Source organism: Eptesicus fuscus, chromosome 8 (genome assembly GCF_027574615.1).
Source record: "Eptesicus fuscus isolate TK198812 chromosome 8, DD_ASM_mEF_20220401, whole genome shotgun sequence".
In the NCBI taxonomy this organism is placed as follows: Eukaryota; Metazoa; Chordata; class Mammalia; order Chiroptera; family Vespertilionidae; genus Eptesicus; species Eptesicus fuscus.
Window position 1 is genome coordinate 102,856,513 of NC_072480.1, and position 17,063 is coordinate 102,873,575.

Consider the following 17,063-nt stretch of genomic DNA (forward strand, 5'->3'; position numbering starts at 1 on the left):
AAACAAAAGAACCAACCAAACCAACAAAAAGAATAATCAAAACAATCTCATAAAAAAGCATAAAAATTCAATCTAATCAACTTTCAAGCAAACAACAACAAAAGGCCAGAGAGAAAAATAATTTTTTTAAGGTAGCGTAGAGAGAGGTTTGTATGGATTTGGAGCAGGGGGTTGGGAATTAGATATATAAGTAGGGTGAAGTTTTAGCAGAGAGTAAACTGAAAAAGTAGGGAAAATCTAAAGCCAGAAAGGGTTAAGATAAACCGGAGACCAAAAGGGGAAAGGTTAGGAGGAGAGTGATGGCATAATGTTAGCTTTGAGATAGGGTAAAACAATTGTAAGGGAAAGATGCAAATCGAATGTAGGACACTAATCCAAAAATAAAAGAAAGAGAAAATCAACTGACATTAAAAAAAAAACAAAAAGTAAAATAATAGTAATAATAATGCTGATTGAAAATAAAAATGTAATAATTAAAAAGGTGAAAATCGAATGAGGAAAAAGAAAAAAATTTAGTTTCTTAAGTAAAAGATGCAAAAAATGAAAATAAAAAAATAAAATAAATGAGAATAAAAAATTAAAAAAATTGAAAAAAGAATTGAAAATTAAAAAATAGGAAGACTAAAATGTGCAGTAGCGGCTGTCATTCACTTCCTCTATTATTCTGTTTGGTACGCCTGTTTCCCAGTCTGGGCGGTATTTCAGTTCAGCTTCATTCCAGGGCTCCTCAGTGTTGGAAGCCAGTCCTGCTTTTTAAGCCGGCCGTGTCTTAATTTCTCGTATTTATTTTTGATTACACCAGAGACAATTAGCGTTTCAGCCCCTGGGTGGCGGTGTTTCTGAATTGACTTCCGGGCCTCTCTAGCTTTTTTTTTTTTTTTCCCCCCCTCTATGGCACTCACTACAGGTTTGTGGAGGTGTGCACCTCAGAGCTTGTGGAGGTGTGCACCTCAGAGCTGCCTCTCTGATGGTCACAAGCAGCTCTGGCCCCAGGTTCCGAAAAAACACCTTCCCCCTGCAGTCTTTCAGGGTTTCCACCTGGGTTTACCTCTGTATTGGGCTTAGCAATCAGAGTCGGAAAGAGCCCAGGTGTGCGGACCGTGGGTCTGTGCACCAGACTAAGGAGCCTGCACTCCTTTGAAAATTCTTAGTCTGACCCTCCTCGTCAGATTAAAATGAGTTGCTTTCAAGAGGTCACTTCTGTTAGCAGCTCAGAGGACCCCCCTCCACATCACGGATCACGGCAGTTCCAACTGCCTCCAGTTTTTCTAGGCACAGACCTCCCGGCTCCTGCCGGTCCTGTGGCTGCCGCGCTTCCCTCACCCAGCGCTTCCCTCACCCACCGCAGGGATTAGAAACCACTCCTTATTTCAGGCGAAATCTGACCTTTCCATGGTGCAGTGAAGAGTTTCTTTGAATCCGAATGTTTGCGCTGATAGGGGACCGGTGGTCTGGTGATCGCAGCAGTTCAGTGTTTGCAGTTGTCGCAGAAAGTCAGGTTTCCAATAAAATCCTCCTTTCCTTGCAAGATGGTGAGGCGCCCGGTGAGCCCGCAGCTCCGGGAGGGGACCCAGCCCCTGTGGGTGCTGCACGGTCAGAGGAACACTGCCCAGCACTCCCCCGCCTGCTCCTGGAGTTTAGCTGTCCCTTGGCTTGCCCACATACACTCCCTCTGCGAGCCTCTGCCTCTCCCACACTCCGCCCCAGGAACAGACTCCAAACCCGACTCTATTCCGTCGCCATTTTTTTCCCAGTGTCGACACCGTTCTTTAAATAGATTTTTAAAATTGATTTCAGGGAGGAAGGGAGAGGGAGAGAGAGAGAGAAACATCAATGAGGAGAGAGAACCATGGATCGGCTGCCTCTTGCACGCCCCGTACTGGGGATCGAGCCCCAAACCCGGGCATGTGCCCTGACCAGAGTCGATTCACTTTCTTTGCCACAACCAAGCTACGTGTTTAGCTAAAATGTTCATGTCCGGGTAATGTTTCCATCCCTGGAGTCAGACCTGACGCACGGTGGGGTCGGTCAGGGTTTACCTGGAATTAGAAAAGCAAAAAACAAGAGCTGTTTCCAGTTTTCCTGCGACATTTGACCATTTCCCCAACTCTCTGGCCGTGTGGTTTCATGCACCGTCTCAGGTGTTAATCCCCCGTTAGAAAGATGAAGATACGGCCCGGCCGGCGTGGCTCAGGGGCTGAGCGTCGACCGATGAACCAGGAGGTCAGGGTTCGGTTCCCGGTCAGGGCACAGGCCCGGGTTGTGGGCTTGGTCCCCAGTGGGGAGCATGCAGGAGGCAGCCGATTGATGACTCTCTCATCACGGATGTTTCCATCTCTCTCCCTCTCCTCCCTCTCTCTGAAATCAGTAAAAACATTAAAAAAAACCCCAACCCAATAAAAACACAGAACTTGGCTGCAGCAGGTTAGCATGTGTGGGTCAGAGGACTTTCATCAAAAATTCTGCCTTATTAGGGAAAAGAGAGTGGATTCCTTTTTTTAAAAAAAATATATTTTTTTATTGATTTTTTACAGAGAGGAAGGGAGAGGGATAGAGAGTTAGAAACATCGATGAGAGAGAAACATCGATCAGCTGCCTCCTGCACACCCCCTACTGGGTATGTGCCCGCAACCAAGGTACATGCCCTTGACCGGAATCGAACCCGGGACCCCTCAGTCCGTAGGCTGACGCTCTATCCACTGAGCCACACTGGCCAGGGTGAGAGTGGATTCCTTTTGAAATGAAGATGCAGCCCTGACACTGAGCTGCTCAAAAGGCTGGTTTATTCAACTTAATTTCTCCTGGGAAATCCGACGTGAAGTGCTGGCATTTAAATATCTCCGCCTTTGGGAAATAAATGGAGGTCCATCATGTCCAGATTTCAGGTCAGGACTTAATGTCTTCTTTTATTTTTGGTTGACCTTCACCTGAGGATATGTTTCCATTGATTTTTTTTTTAAAATATATTTTATTGATTTTTTACAGAGAGAGGGATAGAGAGTTGGAAACATCGATGAGAGAGAAACATCGATCAGCTGCCTCTTGCACACCCCCTACTGGGGATATGCCTGCAACCGAGGTACATGCCCTTGACCGGAATTGAACCTGGGACCCTTGAGTCCGCAGGCCGATGCTCTATCCACTGAGCCAAACCGGTTTCGGCCCATTGATTTTTTAGAAACAGTGGAAGGGAAGGGGGAGGGGAGAGAGAGAGAGAGAGAGAAGAGGAGAGAGGGAGAGAGAGAAGAAAGAGAGAGAGAAACATCGCTGTGAGAGAGAAACATTGATTGTTAGCTTCCCCACGTTCTCTAACACGGGCACAGTATTGAACCCGCAACCCGGGTAAGTGCCCTTGACAGGGAATCGAACCTGCAACCCTTTGGTGCATGGGTCACGCTCTAACCACTGGGCACACCGGCCAGGGCAGGACTTAATGTTTTGGGGAGACTTCCAAATTCCACACGAGAAGCCTGCTAGAAAGACCCGCCTTACTGTTACTGGAGGGACGGGGAGCCAGCTCAGGGAGACCCTCTGGGCTTGGTCGTCAGGCCCCCCTTTGGGCCGCGGGGTGCAGGGCCGTTCCCCTCCGCAGCCCGGGCAGCAGATGGGCCGGGGAGCTGAGGGCACCTGAGGCTTTGTGACGTGAGCTGTTCAAGAGCTACCGAGGGAGGATGGGTCTGAGATCTGAGACAGTTTCCCCAGGAGTCAGGAGCTGATCCTCGCCTATACGCTACAGAGGCTCGGGAATATACTATTTCCTGACTAGCTGTCTTTTAATGTTTATTTATGCTGTTTGTGTAAATCGATATTTTGATGGCATCAGTTTTGCCCATGTGAAATCTTTGCCTTTTATAATTGTTATCTATACGTATAAAAAAGCGACCGTTTGACCATTCCACCGGTAGCTATGACGCGCACTGACCACCAGGGGCCAGACACTCAAGGCACAGGCATGGAAACGTGGAACAGACTGATGAATCTCAGAGGGAAGTGGGGGAGGGGAGGGGGAAGAGATTAACCAAAGATCTTATATGCAGACTAGAGGCCCGGTGCACGTGCACCAGAGGGGTCTCTCAGCCTGACCTGCGAGGATCGGGCAGAAACCGGCAGTCCGACATCCCCCAAGGGGTCCCGGATTGCGAGAGGGCGCAGGCCGGGCTGAGGGACCCCACCTCTTATATATTATATATGTCCAAATGGGTATTCACTCCTATTTAGTCATTACACGGATGTAGCTGCTACTCTTGCCTCTTTTTTCTTTGCAGGTGTGAGGTGGGAACTAACAATTGGGTTCAGTGCAATGACTCCCCCGTAAAAATCTGCAAGTACCCGGTGACGGGGCTGCTGGAAGGGCGGTCTTACGTGTTCCGCGTCAGGGCGATCAACAGCGCCGGCGTCAGCCGGCCGTCCCGAGCCTCGGAGGCTGTGGCCGCCCTCGACCCTGCTGACCTCCAAAGGTTACAAGGTGGGTCCCTAAAAGGTCAGGGTCCAGCTGGGACCGGGGCACACGGGGCCGTGTTGTGTGATTCTTCCTTTCTCCCTGCCCCCGACGGTGTCTGAGCTTCGAGGACATGGTCATGGGCGGGAGGGCCAGAGAGGGCCGGGGTGTCCCCTGGTCTCCCGTGGTCTCCCGTGAGTGCCCTGGGGGAGCGGGAGGCGGGCCGCGGTGTATACCTCAGGGCACCTTCCTGCCCTCTCCACCGGAACCCAGTTACCTGGAGAACTGGGCTTTGCCAAGCCCACGGAGGGTATAGTTTCAACACACGAGGCGGCGGGTGTTGAAACCAAGCCACTCTGTTTTGGAATTTTAATTTCACACGATGCAGGCTCCCTAATGGGATGGGACCCTAATTATGCTCTTAAGGGTGCCCCTGCGTGTCCCTTACCTGCATGGCCCCTCGAGTCCACTGCAAAGAGCTGCAAGTGCTGGACATGGTCGGGACCACTTCCCCGGAGGCAGCGCCGATGGCCTCAGGGCAGGCAGCGTGCCGTCCTCATCGGAGCAGAGGCGATGCGTGCCTCCCAGGCAGCGAGGGAAATGGTGCTTTTTAAATGTCTCTGTTGATGTCAGAGAGGGAGGGAGAGGGAGGGAGAGAGAGAAACATCCGTGATGGGAGAGAATCATGGATCGGCTGCCTCCTGCACGCCCCCTTCTGGTGTTTAATCCCGCAACCCGGGCATGTGCCCTGACTGGGAATCCAACCGTGACCTCCTGGTTCATGGGTCGATGCTCAACCCCTGAGCCACGCCCGGCGGGCAAAATAGTGCTTTTTCAAGGGACCTTTGGGCGTCAAACTTAGCATCAGCCTTTCTCTCTGCAGCCATCCGTTTGGGGGAAGATAAAGAAATTGTGATCTCTCAGGATGACCTGGAAGGTAAGTCGCTCTCACACCCCAGGGACTGAGGTTGATTGGAGGCAGGAGAGAGGGGGAAAGTGCTTGCGTGAAGGGGACACTCTTACAGGTAAACATAACACCAGGGGCCAGACCTGCAAGCGTAAGGCCTGAGGAAGCTGAAAACCATACAAGGCCGAACGAGGGAGCGGGAATGGGAGTCCAGATGTGGCCGCGTCGCGGACACTGCTGTGTTATGTGGGGTCCAGGAATGCATTCTTTTGGGGATGGGGAGAGACGCAACCAAACCGACCCCGAGGCCTGAGGACTGGCTGGAGCCGGCTCCCCGCTCACACCGCCCGTTCCTGGGCCGGTGCTCAGTGTTGTCTAGGCAGAAGCTTTACTTCTAATACTTCACTCAGCGGACTGGCCTTACCCGTCAAATCATGTCCCTATTAGACTTACACGCTTCTTCATATTCCTCCCACAGACGCCCAGAAAGGCCGACTTACGGAGAAGGAGGATCTAGCGTTATTGGTCCGAAATCCAAAGATTTTAGTCGGGCCCATAGCCAGAGGACAAAGCATGAATGTCCTACATAATAAAAGCCTAATATGCTAAGTGTCCGGTCGTCCAGTCGGCCGTTCAACCAATCAAAGCGTAATATGCTAATGATATGCTAAGGCCACTCAACTGCTTGCTATGACGTGCACTGACCACCAGGGGGCAGATGCTCCAACCAGTAGGTTAGCTTGCTGCTGGGGTCTGGCTGATTGGGACTGAGCAAGACGGGCCGGACACGCCCTGGAGCCCTCCTGCGGTCCCTCCCAGGCCCCAATCGTGCATTGGTGGGGTCCCTCAGCCTGGCCTGTGCCCTCTTGCAATCCAGGACCCCTCAGGGGATGATGTTGGAGAGCCGGTTTCGGCCCGATCCCGCAGGCCAGGCCGAGGGACCCCACTGGTGCACGAATTCGTGCCCCGGGCCTCTAGTGTAAAATAAAAATAATTCACTAACATGGAGCTGCCACCTAAGGAGATACACTTGGACTCCTCTCCAAATGGCCGCGGTCCCACCGTGTCCCCAGAGGCCCCACGCGGGGGAGTCCGCTGATTGGTTCTATTTGCCCCGAACGGTGCCCGGTGGCCGTCCCTTCTCGAAACCACAGCCAGGGCAGCCAGGGCTGCGGGGGGCTTCTTGTGGCCGATCCCCCCCCCCACGCCCAGCAGGAACCCTGGCCGCCTGGCTGGCTCCTGTCCCGGGAGCTGGCTCGGGCAGAAGCAGGAATGCGGTGGTCTTACCGGGCCTGCCGCCTCGGCTCCGGGACAGTCCGCTCAGCGTGCCGACTGCCCGCGGAGACGTGCGGCTCCTCCGTGGGCCCACCGCGGCCGGCCTCACCCGCGCTCACCGCTGTCTCCCCTCCAGGCGACGTGCAGGTCCCGGGGCCCCCCACCAACGTGCACGCCTCAGAGGTCAGCAGGACCTACGTGGTCCTCAGCTGGGAGCCGCCTGCTCCCCGGGGCAAGGAGCCCCTGACCTACTTCATCGAGAAGGTACGCCTCCCGTCCCGAGACCGCCAGTCGCTGCGGCCGCTGTGCCACGCGGTGGGCCTTAGAGACGGGCGCTACCGAGTGCCCGTCACAGAGCCCCGTCACGTCCTCGGGGGGAAGCTCCTGCCGGCCCACCTGCGGGTGATGAGCAGGGTCACCGGCCTCGGGGACTGGCCCGGCTCTGCCCCCGACACCCCCCCCCCCCGACGCCCCGTGAGCAAGCCCGCCCCGTCCCCTCCCGTCAGGAGGCTGCGTCCCCACCTATAGGGAGGCCCCGGACTTAGTCTTCCCCCCAACACCAGGCTGCCAGGCCCCGAGGAGGATTTGATCAGAAGCCGCGTGGCCACTGGTGGCGACACGTCGAGGGATTCACACTTCCGGTGGCCGCGGCCAGGCAGGCCTGCTCTGGACAGACACAGAGCCAGCTGGTGGCCCTGGCCAGGCGTTCTAGGGGTTAGAGTGTCCGCCCAGGGACTGAAGGGTTGTGGGTTCGATTCTGGTCAAGGGCGTGCACCTGGGTTGCAGGCTGGATCCCCCCTCTGGTTGGGGTGCGTGTGGGGAGGCAGCCAGTCGATGTGTCTTTCTCACATGGATGTTTCTCTGCCCCCCCCCCCCCACGCTCCCTAAAAAACAATGGAAATATCCTCGGGTGAAGATGAACAACAACAGCAAAAACAACAAAAAAAGGAAAGAAAATAGCTGGCGTGTTGTGGCCCTGGAACACACGTATCACGTGTGCCCACACATGCACACACAGATACACATGCACACACAGATACACACACAGATACACATGCACACACAGATACACATGCACACACAGATACACATGCACACACAGACACACATACACATGCACACACAGATACACACGCACAGATGCACATGCACACAGATACACATGCACACACACATAGATACACATGCACACACAGATACACACGCACAGATGCACATGCACACAGATACACATGCACACACAGACGCACATGCACACATACACATGCACACACAGGTACAGATGCACACACACAGATACACACGCATGCACACACACACATGCACACACACAGACACACAGATACACCCAACAAAACTTACACCCTTTCCATGGGCCGTGCATCCCATCTCGGGTTGTCTGTCCTTTGCTCTCGAAGCGCAGATGTCAGGGCTGACACGCGGTGACGCCCTGGGCCGCGGCCGCCTTGGCAAAGCCTCTGTCGTCACGAGAAGCCGTGACTGTGTCTCTGGGGAACAGAGTTATGTTACGGAATTACTCGCTTTCGAGTAAGAATTCTGTTGGTCAGCGTTTTCCCCTTTAAATAATTCTCACCTCCTCAGACGGGCTTCCCTTTCACACACATCGGAAAAGGTGTTTCAGGGCCCGGTGTCCGCGTGGGATGCGCACCCCACCGTAGGACGGGCGGTTCCCTCCGACCCGCTGCGGGGGGGGGGGGCGGCCCCGTCACAGTCCCCTTCCCCCGCAGTCCATGGTTGGGAGTGGCAGCTGGCAGCGGGTCAACGCCCAGACGGCGGTCCGGTCGCCGCGCTACGCCGTCTTTGACCTTGTGGAGGGGAAGCCCTACGTGTTCCGAGTTCTGTCTGCGAACAAGCACGGGCTGAGCGACCCGTCGGAAATCACGCCCCCGATCCAGGCCCAGGACACCACAGGTGAGCGGCGGCCGCGCGGCCGGGTTCGGGACGGGCCCTGAGCGGGACGGCGGGTGCCCGCGGCTCTGTGTGGTGAAGACGCCAGCGCCGCGTAGGAGTTACAGTCCAGGGGCCTGAGCGTTTCACGTGACCAGTGAGGAGCGCTCCGTCGGCCTGGCTTTGGTCAGTTCTCAGCGTTTCTCCAGAGTCTCATCGTAGGGCCGGGGGAATGGGTCACACACACGTTTAGGCAATGGTCACTTTAAAAAAATCCCAGTCCCACCCGGCCGGCGTGGCTCCGTGGCTGAGCATCGACCTGTGAACCAGGAGGTCATGGTTTGATTCCCGGTCAGGGCACAGGCCCGGGTTGTGGGCTCCATCCCCAGTGGGGGGCGTGCAGGAGGCAGCCGATCCATGATTCCCTCTCATCATGGATGTTTCTATCTCTCCCTCTCCCTTCCTCTCTGAAGCCAATAAGAATTATATTTATAAAAAATCCCATTCCCTAGATGGACTGGAGTTTTTTGTCTATATGGTTGAAGTCCCCTCTCTGGCGATGTCAAATGCGAGATGAGGTGCAAATCCCTATTCCAGTGGTCGGCAAACTGCGGCTCGCGAGCCACAGTTTGCTGCTCTGTTGACTAATGAGTTTGCCGACCACTGTCCTAGTCAACTCATGGTTTGAGTCTGAGATCCCTCAGTCGTCCGGGTGGAGGGACGGGTGATTTCATGATTGCACCCCCTTTTCTGTGGGGTCAGGTGGGGCCTCAGGCGGACAGAGACGCCTGGCAGGCACCCCTGGGCCCTCTGAGGGTTCGCCCACCCTCGTTTTCCTCCTCCTCGTCCACATTTTATCTAAAGGCCCAGGCTTGGGCCGCCAGGCCCTGTGGACAGAGGGGCTGGGAGGTCGCGGTGTGTCTTCCGAAACTCCAGTATCACTGACCGTGTCCCCATCCGTCTCCCCTGCGAAGTCACCCCCTCGGCGCCCGGCCGGGTCCTTGTCTCTCGGGACACAAAGACGTCGGTCGTGGTGGAATGGGACAGGCCCAAGCATGACGAGGACCTACTCGGCTACTACGTGGACTGCTGCGTAGTGGGATCCAACGTCTGGGAACCCTGCAACCACAAGCCCATCGGCTACAACAGGTGTGGCCCCTCTCCCCGCCTCCCCGAGGCCCCAGACCACTGCCGGGGTCAAGTTCGAGAAGCAAAACTGAGCTAGGAGCCACAGGGCACCGAGGGCAGCGTGTCCCGCGGCAGACACGCCTCGGAGAAGGCTGTACACGTGACCTAGGAGCCACAGGGCACCGAGGGCAGCGTGTCCCGCGGCAGACACGCCCCGGAGAAGGCTGTACACGTGAGCTAGGAGCCACAGGGCACCGAGGGCAGCGTGTCCCGCGGCAGACACGCCTTGGAGAAGGCTGTACACGTGAACTAGGAGCCACAGGGCACCGAGGGCAGCGTGTCCCGCGGCAGACACGCCCCGGAGAAGGCTGTACACGTGGGCTAGGAGCCACAGGGCACCGAGGGCAGCGTGTCCCGCGGCAGACACGCCTCGGAGAAGGCTGTGCACGCTGCGTCTGTCTCGTTCCCACGGGGTGTGGGTTTTGAAGGCGGTGAGTTAGTTTCCAGGCACCTGGCTTGGGGGGTTCCTGCGATGACCTAACCAGCATTTCAGATTTGCCTTGAATGGAGAGTTAACACGGCAACCGTGATGTGAAAGAGGTTTTGTTTTCCGTTTTAACTTTCTGAACGTTTGAAGTGGCTCCGTTCACAGAACCGGCCGTCTCTTCTCCAGCCAGCCACCGGGACAAATCCCAGGGGCCTGGCTCCTCCCCGCGGGGGCGCCGGTGCCTCCATCCGCTCCGCCATCGATTTTCCCTAGCTTCCTGCGGAGCGGGCAGGGGCGTCCGAGTGAGTTAGGCGTCCCCAGGGCACGCTGTCCACGGTGGCCGCGTTACCAATTATGGCTCAGCTGTCCTTCCTTTCAAACTTCTTTATTTTTTACGAAAATGCTTGGGAAAGCTGTGGCTAGGAAAAGATGAGATGTAATTGAGGAGAAGAGCAGGTTTTACTCACTGTCCTTGGCTAGAACACGGAGGGTTGTCTGAGAGCAAAACCCACAACACAGTTCTCTGGCGGAGGGGTTTTATAAATGGTTACAACGTTGCAGACTCCATTAGATACATGACACTTTATAAATTATAATTTAAATGATAAATTATACATTTACTGAGCACTTACCACAGGCAAAGCACCTGTGCTGAGGTCTTTAAAATATATATATATATAAATATATATATACACACACACACACACACACATACATACATATACACTGAGTGGCCAGATTATTATGATCTTTGAACGCATAATAATCTGGCCACTCAGTGTATATCCTATATAATAAAAGGCTAATATGCAAATTGTCCCCTCAACCAGGAGTTCGACCAGCAGACAGGCCGGCCAACCGCCCATGTCCCCTCCCTCTGGCCAGGCTGGCTGGACCCCACCCAGCACGAATTCATGCACCGGGCCTCTAAAATATATATATATACACTGAATGGCCAGATTATTATGCATTCAGAGATCATAATAATCTGGCCACTCAGTGTATATATATTTTAAATATATTTTTATTGATTTCAGAGAGAGGAAGGGAGAGACAGAGACAGAAACATCAATGATGAGAGAGAATCACTAACTTAAAAAATAAAACAAACCCTCCCGAACCCCATAACGGCCTGTTTTTGTGAAGGAGGGAAAGGCCACGGCCGGCAGCCACGCCCCCTGTCTCCCCAGGTTCGTGGTGCACGGCCTGACCACGGGCGAGCAGTACATGTTCCGCGTGAAGGCGGTGAATGCCGTGGGGACCAGCGAGAACTCGCAGGAGTCGGACGCCATCAAGGTCCAGGCCGCGCTCAGTAAGTCACGTGCTGCTCCATGTCCCCGCGCCAGGGCGTGGGCTTCTGCACGACACACACGTGTGCTGCCGTGTGCAGGGTCACCAAGAGAGGGTGGTGTGAATCGCCCCCCAGGGAACGTGGGGTTCTGCGGGAACCGCTCACCCAGGCTCCTGCCTCGGAAATGCCTGTGTGCTGATTAGCCACATGCTAACCACATGCCAAGGAAAGCCATTCCCGCTCACGTGCCCACATTGAAGTATGTGCTGTGGGCCGGTTTCTCCCTTCAGCCGGAGGCTGAGCCAGGCAGCGCCAGTGGCCTCCGGAGCGTCCTCCGTTTGAGGGACTTCAGGGATCGCAGGAGTTCATGTAACTTCCGGCTTTGTTCCCAGTCACCTTAGGACATGGTTATTGTGATGGAGCTGACCAGTCAGGTCCCGGACTGCAGGACGGGCGGGAACTGCGGGCGTGTGAGCTGCTGTTCTGTGACTCAGCCACGTGGGCTCCACGGAGCTCAGCACAGGCCTGCACACAGTCAGGAGGTTCTGTGACTCAGCCACGTGGGCTCCACGGAGCTCAGCACAGGCCTGCACACAGTCAGGAGGTTCTGTGACTGTCAGCCACGTGGGCTCCACGGAGCTCAGCACAGGCCTGCACACAGTCAGGAGGTTCTGTGAATGCCATGTGGGCTCCACGGAGCTCAGCACAGGCCTGCACACAGTCAGGAGGTTCTGTGACTGCCACGTGAGCTCCACAGAGCTCAGCATAGTCCTGCACACAGTCAGGAGGTTCTGTGAATGCCACGTGGGCTCCACAGAGCTCAGCACAGTCCTGCACACAGTCAGGAGGTTCTGTGACTCAGCCACGTGGGCTCCACGGAGCTCAGCACAGGCCTGCACACAGTCAGGAGGTTCTGTGACTCTCAGCCATGTGGGCTCCACGGAGCTCAGCACAGGCCTGCACACAGTCAGGGGGTTCTGTGACTGTCAGCCACGTGGGCTCCACGGAGCTCAGCACAGGCCTGCACACAGTCAGGGGGTTCTGTGAATGCCATGTGGGCTCCACGGAGCTCAGCACAGGCCTGCACACAGTCAGGAGGTTCTGTGACTCAGCCACGTGGGCTCCACGGAGCTCAGCACAGGCCTGCACACAGTCAGGGGGTGCCGGGGTTCTTTTCCCAGCCTTACAAAGGGTTCAGCAATCCAGAGAAAGGGGCTGATGCATAGATTCAAGAAGGAGTCCAAAGACGAAAGATAATTTTGAAAGGCAATGGGGGTCAGAGGAGCTTCAGCTAAAGGAACTGAAGACTACCCTTGTCTAAGGACCCCGTGCTATTTATTTAACACAATTTGTCCCAAGGCAAGGTGGAGATATACATTTCAAAGGGTAGGGCTTCAAAGGATATTGTCAGTTTGGGGAATAGCCTACAGCTGTTCAGGTGTTTGGCCAACAGGAGGCAATAAAATGCCCTGAGCTGTCTGGCAGCTAACGATTATCCTATTCAGGTTTGGGGGAAGTGCTATTTAGCCATTTCCAACAGGCAAACTATATATGTGGCTCACCCTTGTTGAGCCGCCCAAGCTTCACCAACCTTTTTTTTTTTTTTTTAATACATTTTATTGATTTTTTACAGAGAGGAAGAGAGAGGGATAGAGAGTTAGAAACATCGATGAGAGAGAAACATCGATCAGCTGCCTCTTGCATACCCCCTACTGGGGATGTGCCCGCAACCAAGGTACATGCCCTTGACCGGAATCAAACCTGGGACCCTTGAGTCCGCAGGCCGACGCTCTATCCACTGAGCCACACCGGTTTCAGCTTCACCAACCTTTTGATGGAACTCTTGTAATTATTACATGCGGAATTGGTTCCCAGCAAGGAGGTTCTGAGACTGTCAGCCATGTGGGCTCCACGGAGGTCACCACAGGCCTGCACACAGTCAGGAGGTTCTGTGACTGTCAGTCACGTGGGCTCCATGGCCTGCACACAGTCAGGAGGTTCTGAGACCGGCCATTGCACGGCCACGTTTGGATCATAGCAGGAACTTTGCATTTCTGAGAAATACACTTCGCTATTTAATTATTTTTGTCTCTGACACAATTTACCATTTTCAGCAATTAAGATCTCTCTTCTGAGGATCATGTTTCTAGAATGTCAAGTCTGATAACACGTGGGTGGGCAAACAGAACAACAAAAGTGAATTATCTCTTTGTCTCAGGGTCCTCATTCTATCTCCGTTCTCCTGAGGGACTTTCAGACACTCGCTCCCCTTTTTAAGTCATTCCGGCAAGCTAAGAATCAGTTATTTAAGTTCTTATCCTATATTCCCTCGAGCTGAGAATCAGGTTTTTAAGTCCTCATCCTATATTCCGGCGAGCTGAGAACCAGGTATTTAAGTCCTCATCCTATATTCCGGTGAGCTGAGAACCAGTTATTTAAGTCCTCATCCTATATTCCGGCGAGCTGGGAATCAGGTATTTAAGTTCTCATGCTATATTCCGGCGAGCTGAGAACCAGTTACTTAAGTCCTCATCCTATATTCCGGCGAGCTGAGAACCAGGTATTTAAGTTCTCATCCTATATTCCGGCGAGCTGAGAACCAGGTATTTAAGTTCTCATCCTATATTCCCGTGAGCTGAGAACCAGTTATGTAAGTCCTCATCCTATATTCCGGCGAGCTGAGAACCAGGTATTTAAGTTCTCATCCTATATTCCGGCGAGCTGAGAACCAGTTATGTAAGTCCTCATCCTATATTCCGGCGAGCTGAGAACCAGTTATTTAAGTTCTCATCCTATATTCCGGCGAGCTGAGAACCAGTTACTTAAGTCCTCATCCTATATTCCGGCGAGCTGAGAACCAGGTATTTAAGTCCTCATCCTATGCTGAGAAGAGCTTGCTCGCAGCTCACCTGAGTCTCAGGTAACAGAGGGCGCCCGATGTAGGCGACTCAGCGTTGGGGAGAAGGGGGAGCAGAGACACATCCCCTCCACCTGTGAGAGAAGAGGGTCCCGCTCCAGCCGGGGTTCACACGGGAGCCCCGACCTCATTCTGCCCGGAAGCCTGAATTTGATGACCCTTCAGGAGAGGGAGGCTCACTGGGCCCCCTGGCCGTGGGCGGCTGCCGCTCCTCATGAGGGAGGGGCCAGTCCTGCCAGGCTTTCCTCGCCGGCAGGCGGGAGAGTCCTGTTTCCGTGTCCAGGCCACCCTGACGCCATCGTCGCCCTGGAATCTTCCGAATAGTGGGGGGCGTGTTGGGAAGTAGCCAGAGTATATAGGAGAGGATTTTAAATAGACTTTATTGATTTCAGAGAGGAAGGGAGAGGGAGAGAGAGAAACACCATTGATGAGAGGCATCATGGATCAGCTGCCCGCTGCATGCCGATACTAGGGACCGAGCCCGCTACCCAGGCACGTGCCCTGACCGGGAACCGAACCCTGACCTCCTGGGTCATAGGTCAGCGCTCGTCCCCTGAGCACACCGGCTGGGCTCTGAGAGCATTTTCCAACTTTCCTTGAAAAGAGAGAGAAACACAAAGATGGTTACAAGGTCGCCAAGGAAGGGGCCGAGGGCCAGCGCCCAGGGCCACACCCCGTGGCTGCCGCGTGGGCGGCGTGGTGGACGGGGACAGGGCCGCGGAGGGGGTGACGCGCGTGTCCCCGCAGCCGTCCCGTCCCACCCGTACGGGATCACGCTCCTGAACTGCGACGGCCGCTCCATGACGCTGGGCTGGAAGGAGCCGCGGTTCAGCGGGGGCGCGCCCGTCCTGGGCTACTTCCTGGACAAGCGCGAGGCCCAGCACAGGAACTGGCACGAGGTCAACGCGGCGCCCGTGACAGAGCGGCTCCTGACGGTGGGTGTGGGCGTCGTGGGCTCTGCGGGCGCACGCGGGGGCCGGCCCCTCGGCCGCTCCGAGCGCGGGGACAACCCGATCACACACCGCCGCCTCCCGGGCCGTGGGGCCAGGGCCGTGGGGCCGGGAGGGTCTCGGGCCTTTTCCTTTCCTTCTGAGAAGCAGCGCGAGGAGGAAAGGCAGGTGAGCGAGGGGCGGGCAGCCGGTGGTGACGCCGCGGTGCCCGGTGCCCAGGCCCCGGCGTGGCCCCGGCAGGCGCGTTCCTCCGCGTGTGACGGACTCTCACCATCTGGCAGGTGGAGGGCTTGACCGAAGGCGCATCCTACGAGTTCAAAATCGCTGCCACCAACCTGGTGGGCATCGGGCAGCCCTCGGACCCCAGCGAGCTCTTCAAGTGCGAGGCCTGGACGGCGCCGGAGCCGGGTAGGGGCCGCTCTCCTGGACACCCCCCTCCCCCCCCTCCTGCCTCGCACCCGGGGGACTGCGAGAGGGGACTCCCTGCGTGCAGGGGGGCTGACCGGGTCCCCCGCTGCTCCAGGCCCCACCTACGACCTGACCTTCTGCGAGGTCAGGGACACCTCGCTGGTGCTGCTGTGGAAGGCGCCCGTGTACGCGGGCAGCAGCCCCGTGTCCGGGTACTTCGTGGACTACAGGGAGGAGGGCTCCGAGGAGTGGACCCCCGTCAGCGAGGCGCCCACGGCTCATCGCTACTTGAAGGTGAGGCGTCCTGTGCCACTGCCTGGGAGCCGGGCTCGATCCCGTGGCGGCAGCGCCCGGACCGTGGGGGCCGAGGGGACCCTCAACGCCGCGGCCCTGGGGACCGTGGCGCGAGCTTCGTTCCTGCCCCGAGCGCGGCCTCGGCGCTGGACGGCACGGAGCGAGCGGGCCTCAGACCTGCCTGTGGGCGGGCGCCGTCCACGCCGTCCACGGGGCGTGGGTATTGATCGTTCTCCCCGCCCGGGCCCCGCCCTGACTACCTAGCTCACGGATGGCTAATAAAGGCTTTTGAAGGAAATGTTTTTATTGACGTCAGAGAGGAAGGCAGAGGGAGAGAGAAGCATCAGTGATGAGAGAGAATCATGGATGGGCTGCCTCCTGCACGCCCCCCACTGGGGATGGAGCCCGCAACCAGGCATGTGCCCTGACTGGGCATGTGTGTGCACGTACAGACACACACACGCACACACACACACACACACACACACATCTTTACAGTTTTACCTCTGGCAGAATTGTGAGGGGACGTTGCTCTGTCCTCCCTGCAAATCCCTCTACGTTAGCCCCTCCATTGGCCGGTGGCCGGGTCTCGGGGCTCTCCGCTGGGCTCGGGGTGTGACTGGTAGGAAGCGACGTGTCCGCCCTCAGAGACAGGCCACGTCGCGCTGGGCACTCGCTGCACCCCGGGGTGCGTGCGGGCCTGGCAGCCACTCCCGGAAAGCAGTGGGCGATGGGAAACAGCGTCCATCCCTTTTGAAGGAACAAACCAGCTTCTGCGAGTCCCGCTGAACCGATTTGTGAGGCGTTTAGCAAACGCACGTTCACGTGTGGTTCCCCGTGCAGGTGGGCGCCCGTGGCCATCGGGTAACAGGAGAGTGGCCAGTTGTGTGGCCCCACAGGGTGGGACGGGGCACAGCGGCCATTCACTTCAGCATTCTCGTTAGCCCCACAGGGTTATGTCAGTGACTCCACACCCCAGATTAGAAGCTAGATGGTCTGATTTCAAATCTGCTTTCAAATACACACAGAGAAAAGAGAGAACGCATCAGGATCGTCACAA

The 17,063-nt window shown here is 55.9% G+C and overlaps 1 protein-coding gene across 1 annotated transcript in view; it reads left to right on the forward strand.

Annotated features, from left to right (window-relative positions):
* Positions 1–17,063, forward strand: part of MYOM2 (myomesin 2) — a 58,247-nt gene that overhangs the window by 19,840 nt on the left and 21,344 nt on the right. Inside the window, exons 11-19 of the mRNA XM_054720341.1 lie at positions 4,266–4,465; positions 5,322–5,375; positions 6,757–6,884; positions 8,369–8,552; positions 9,503–9,677; positions 11,334–11,455; positions 15,099–15,286; positions 15,583–15,709; positions 15,825–16,003. Coding sequence (XP_054576316.1) covers positions 4,266–4,465; positions 5,322–5,375; positions 6,757–6,884; positions 8,369–8,552; positions 9,503–9,677; positions 11,334–11,455; positions 15,099–15,286; positions 15,583–15,709; positions 15,825–16,003 — 1,357 coding nt within the window. The remainder of the gene's footprint in view (positions 1–4,265; positions 4,466–5,321; positions 5,376–6,756; positions 6,885–8,368; positions 8,553–9,502; positions 9,678–11,333; positions 11,456–15,098; positions 15,287–15,582; positions 15,710–15,824; positions 16,004–17,063) is intronic.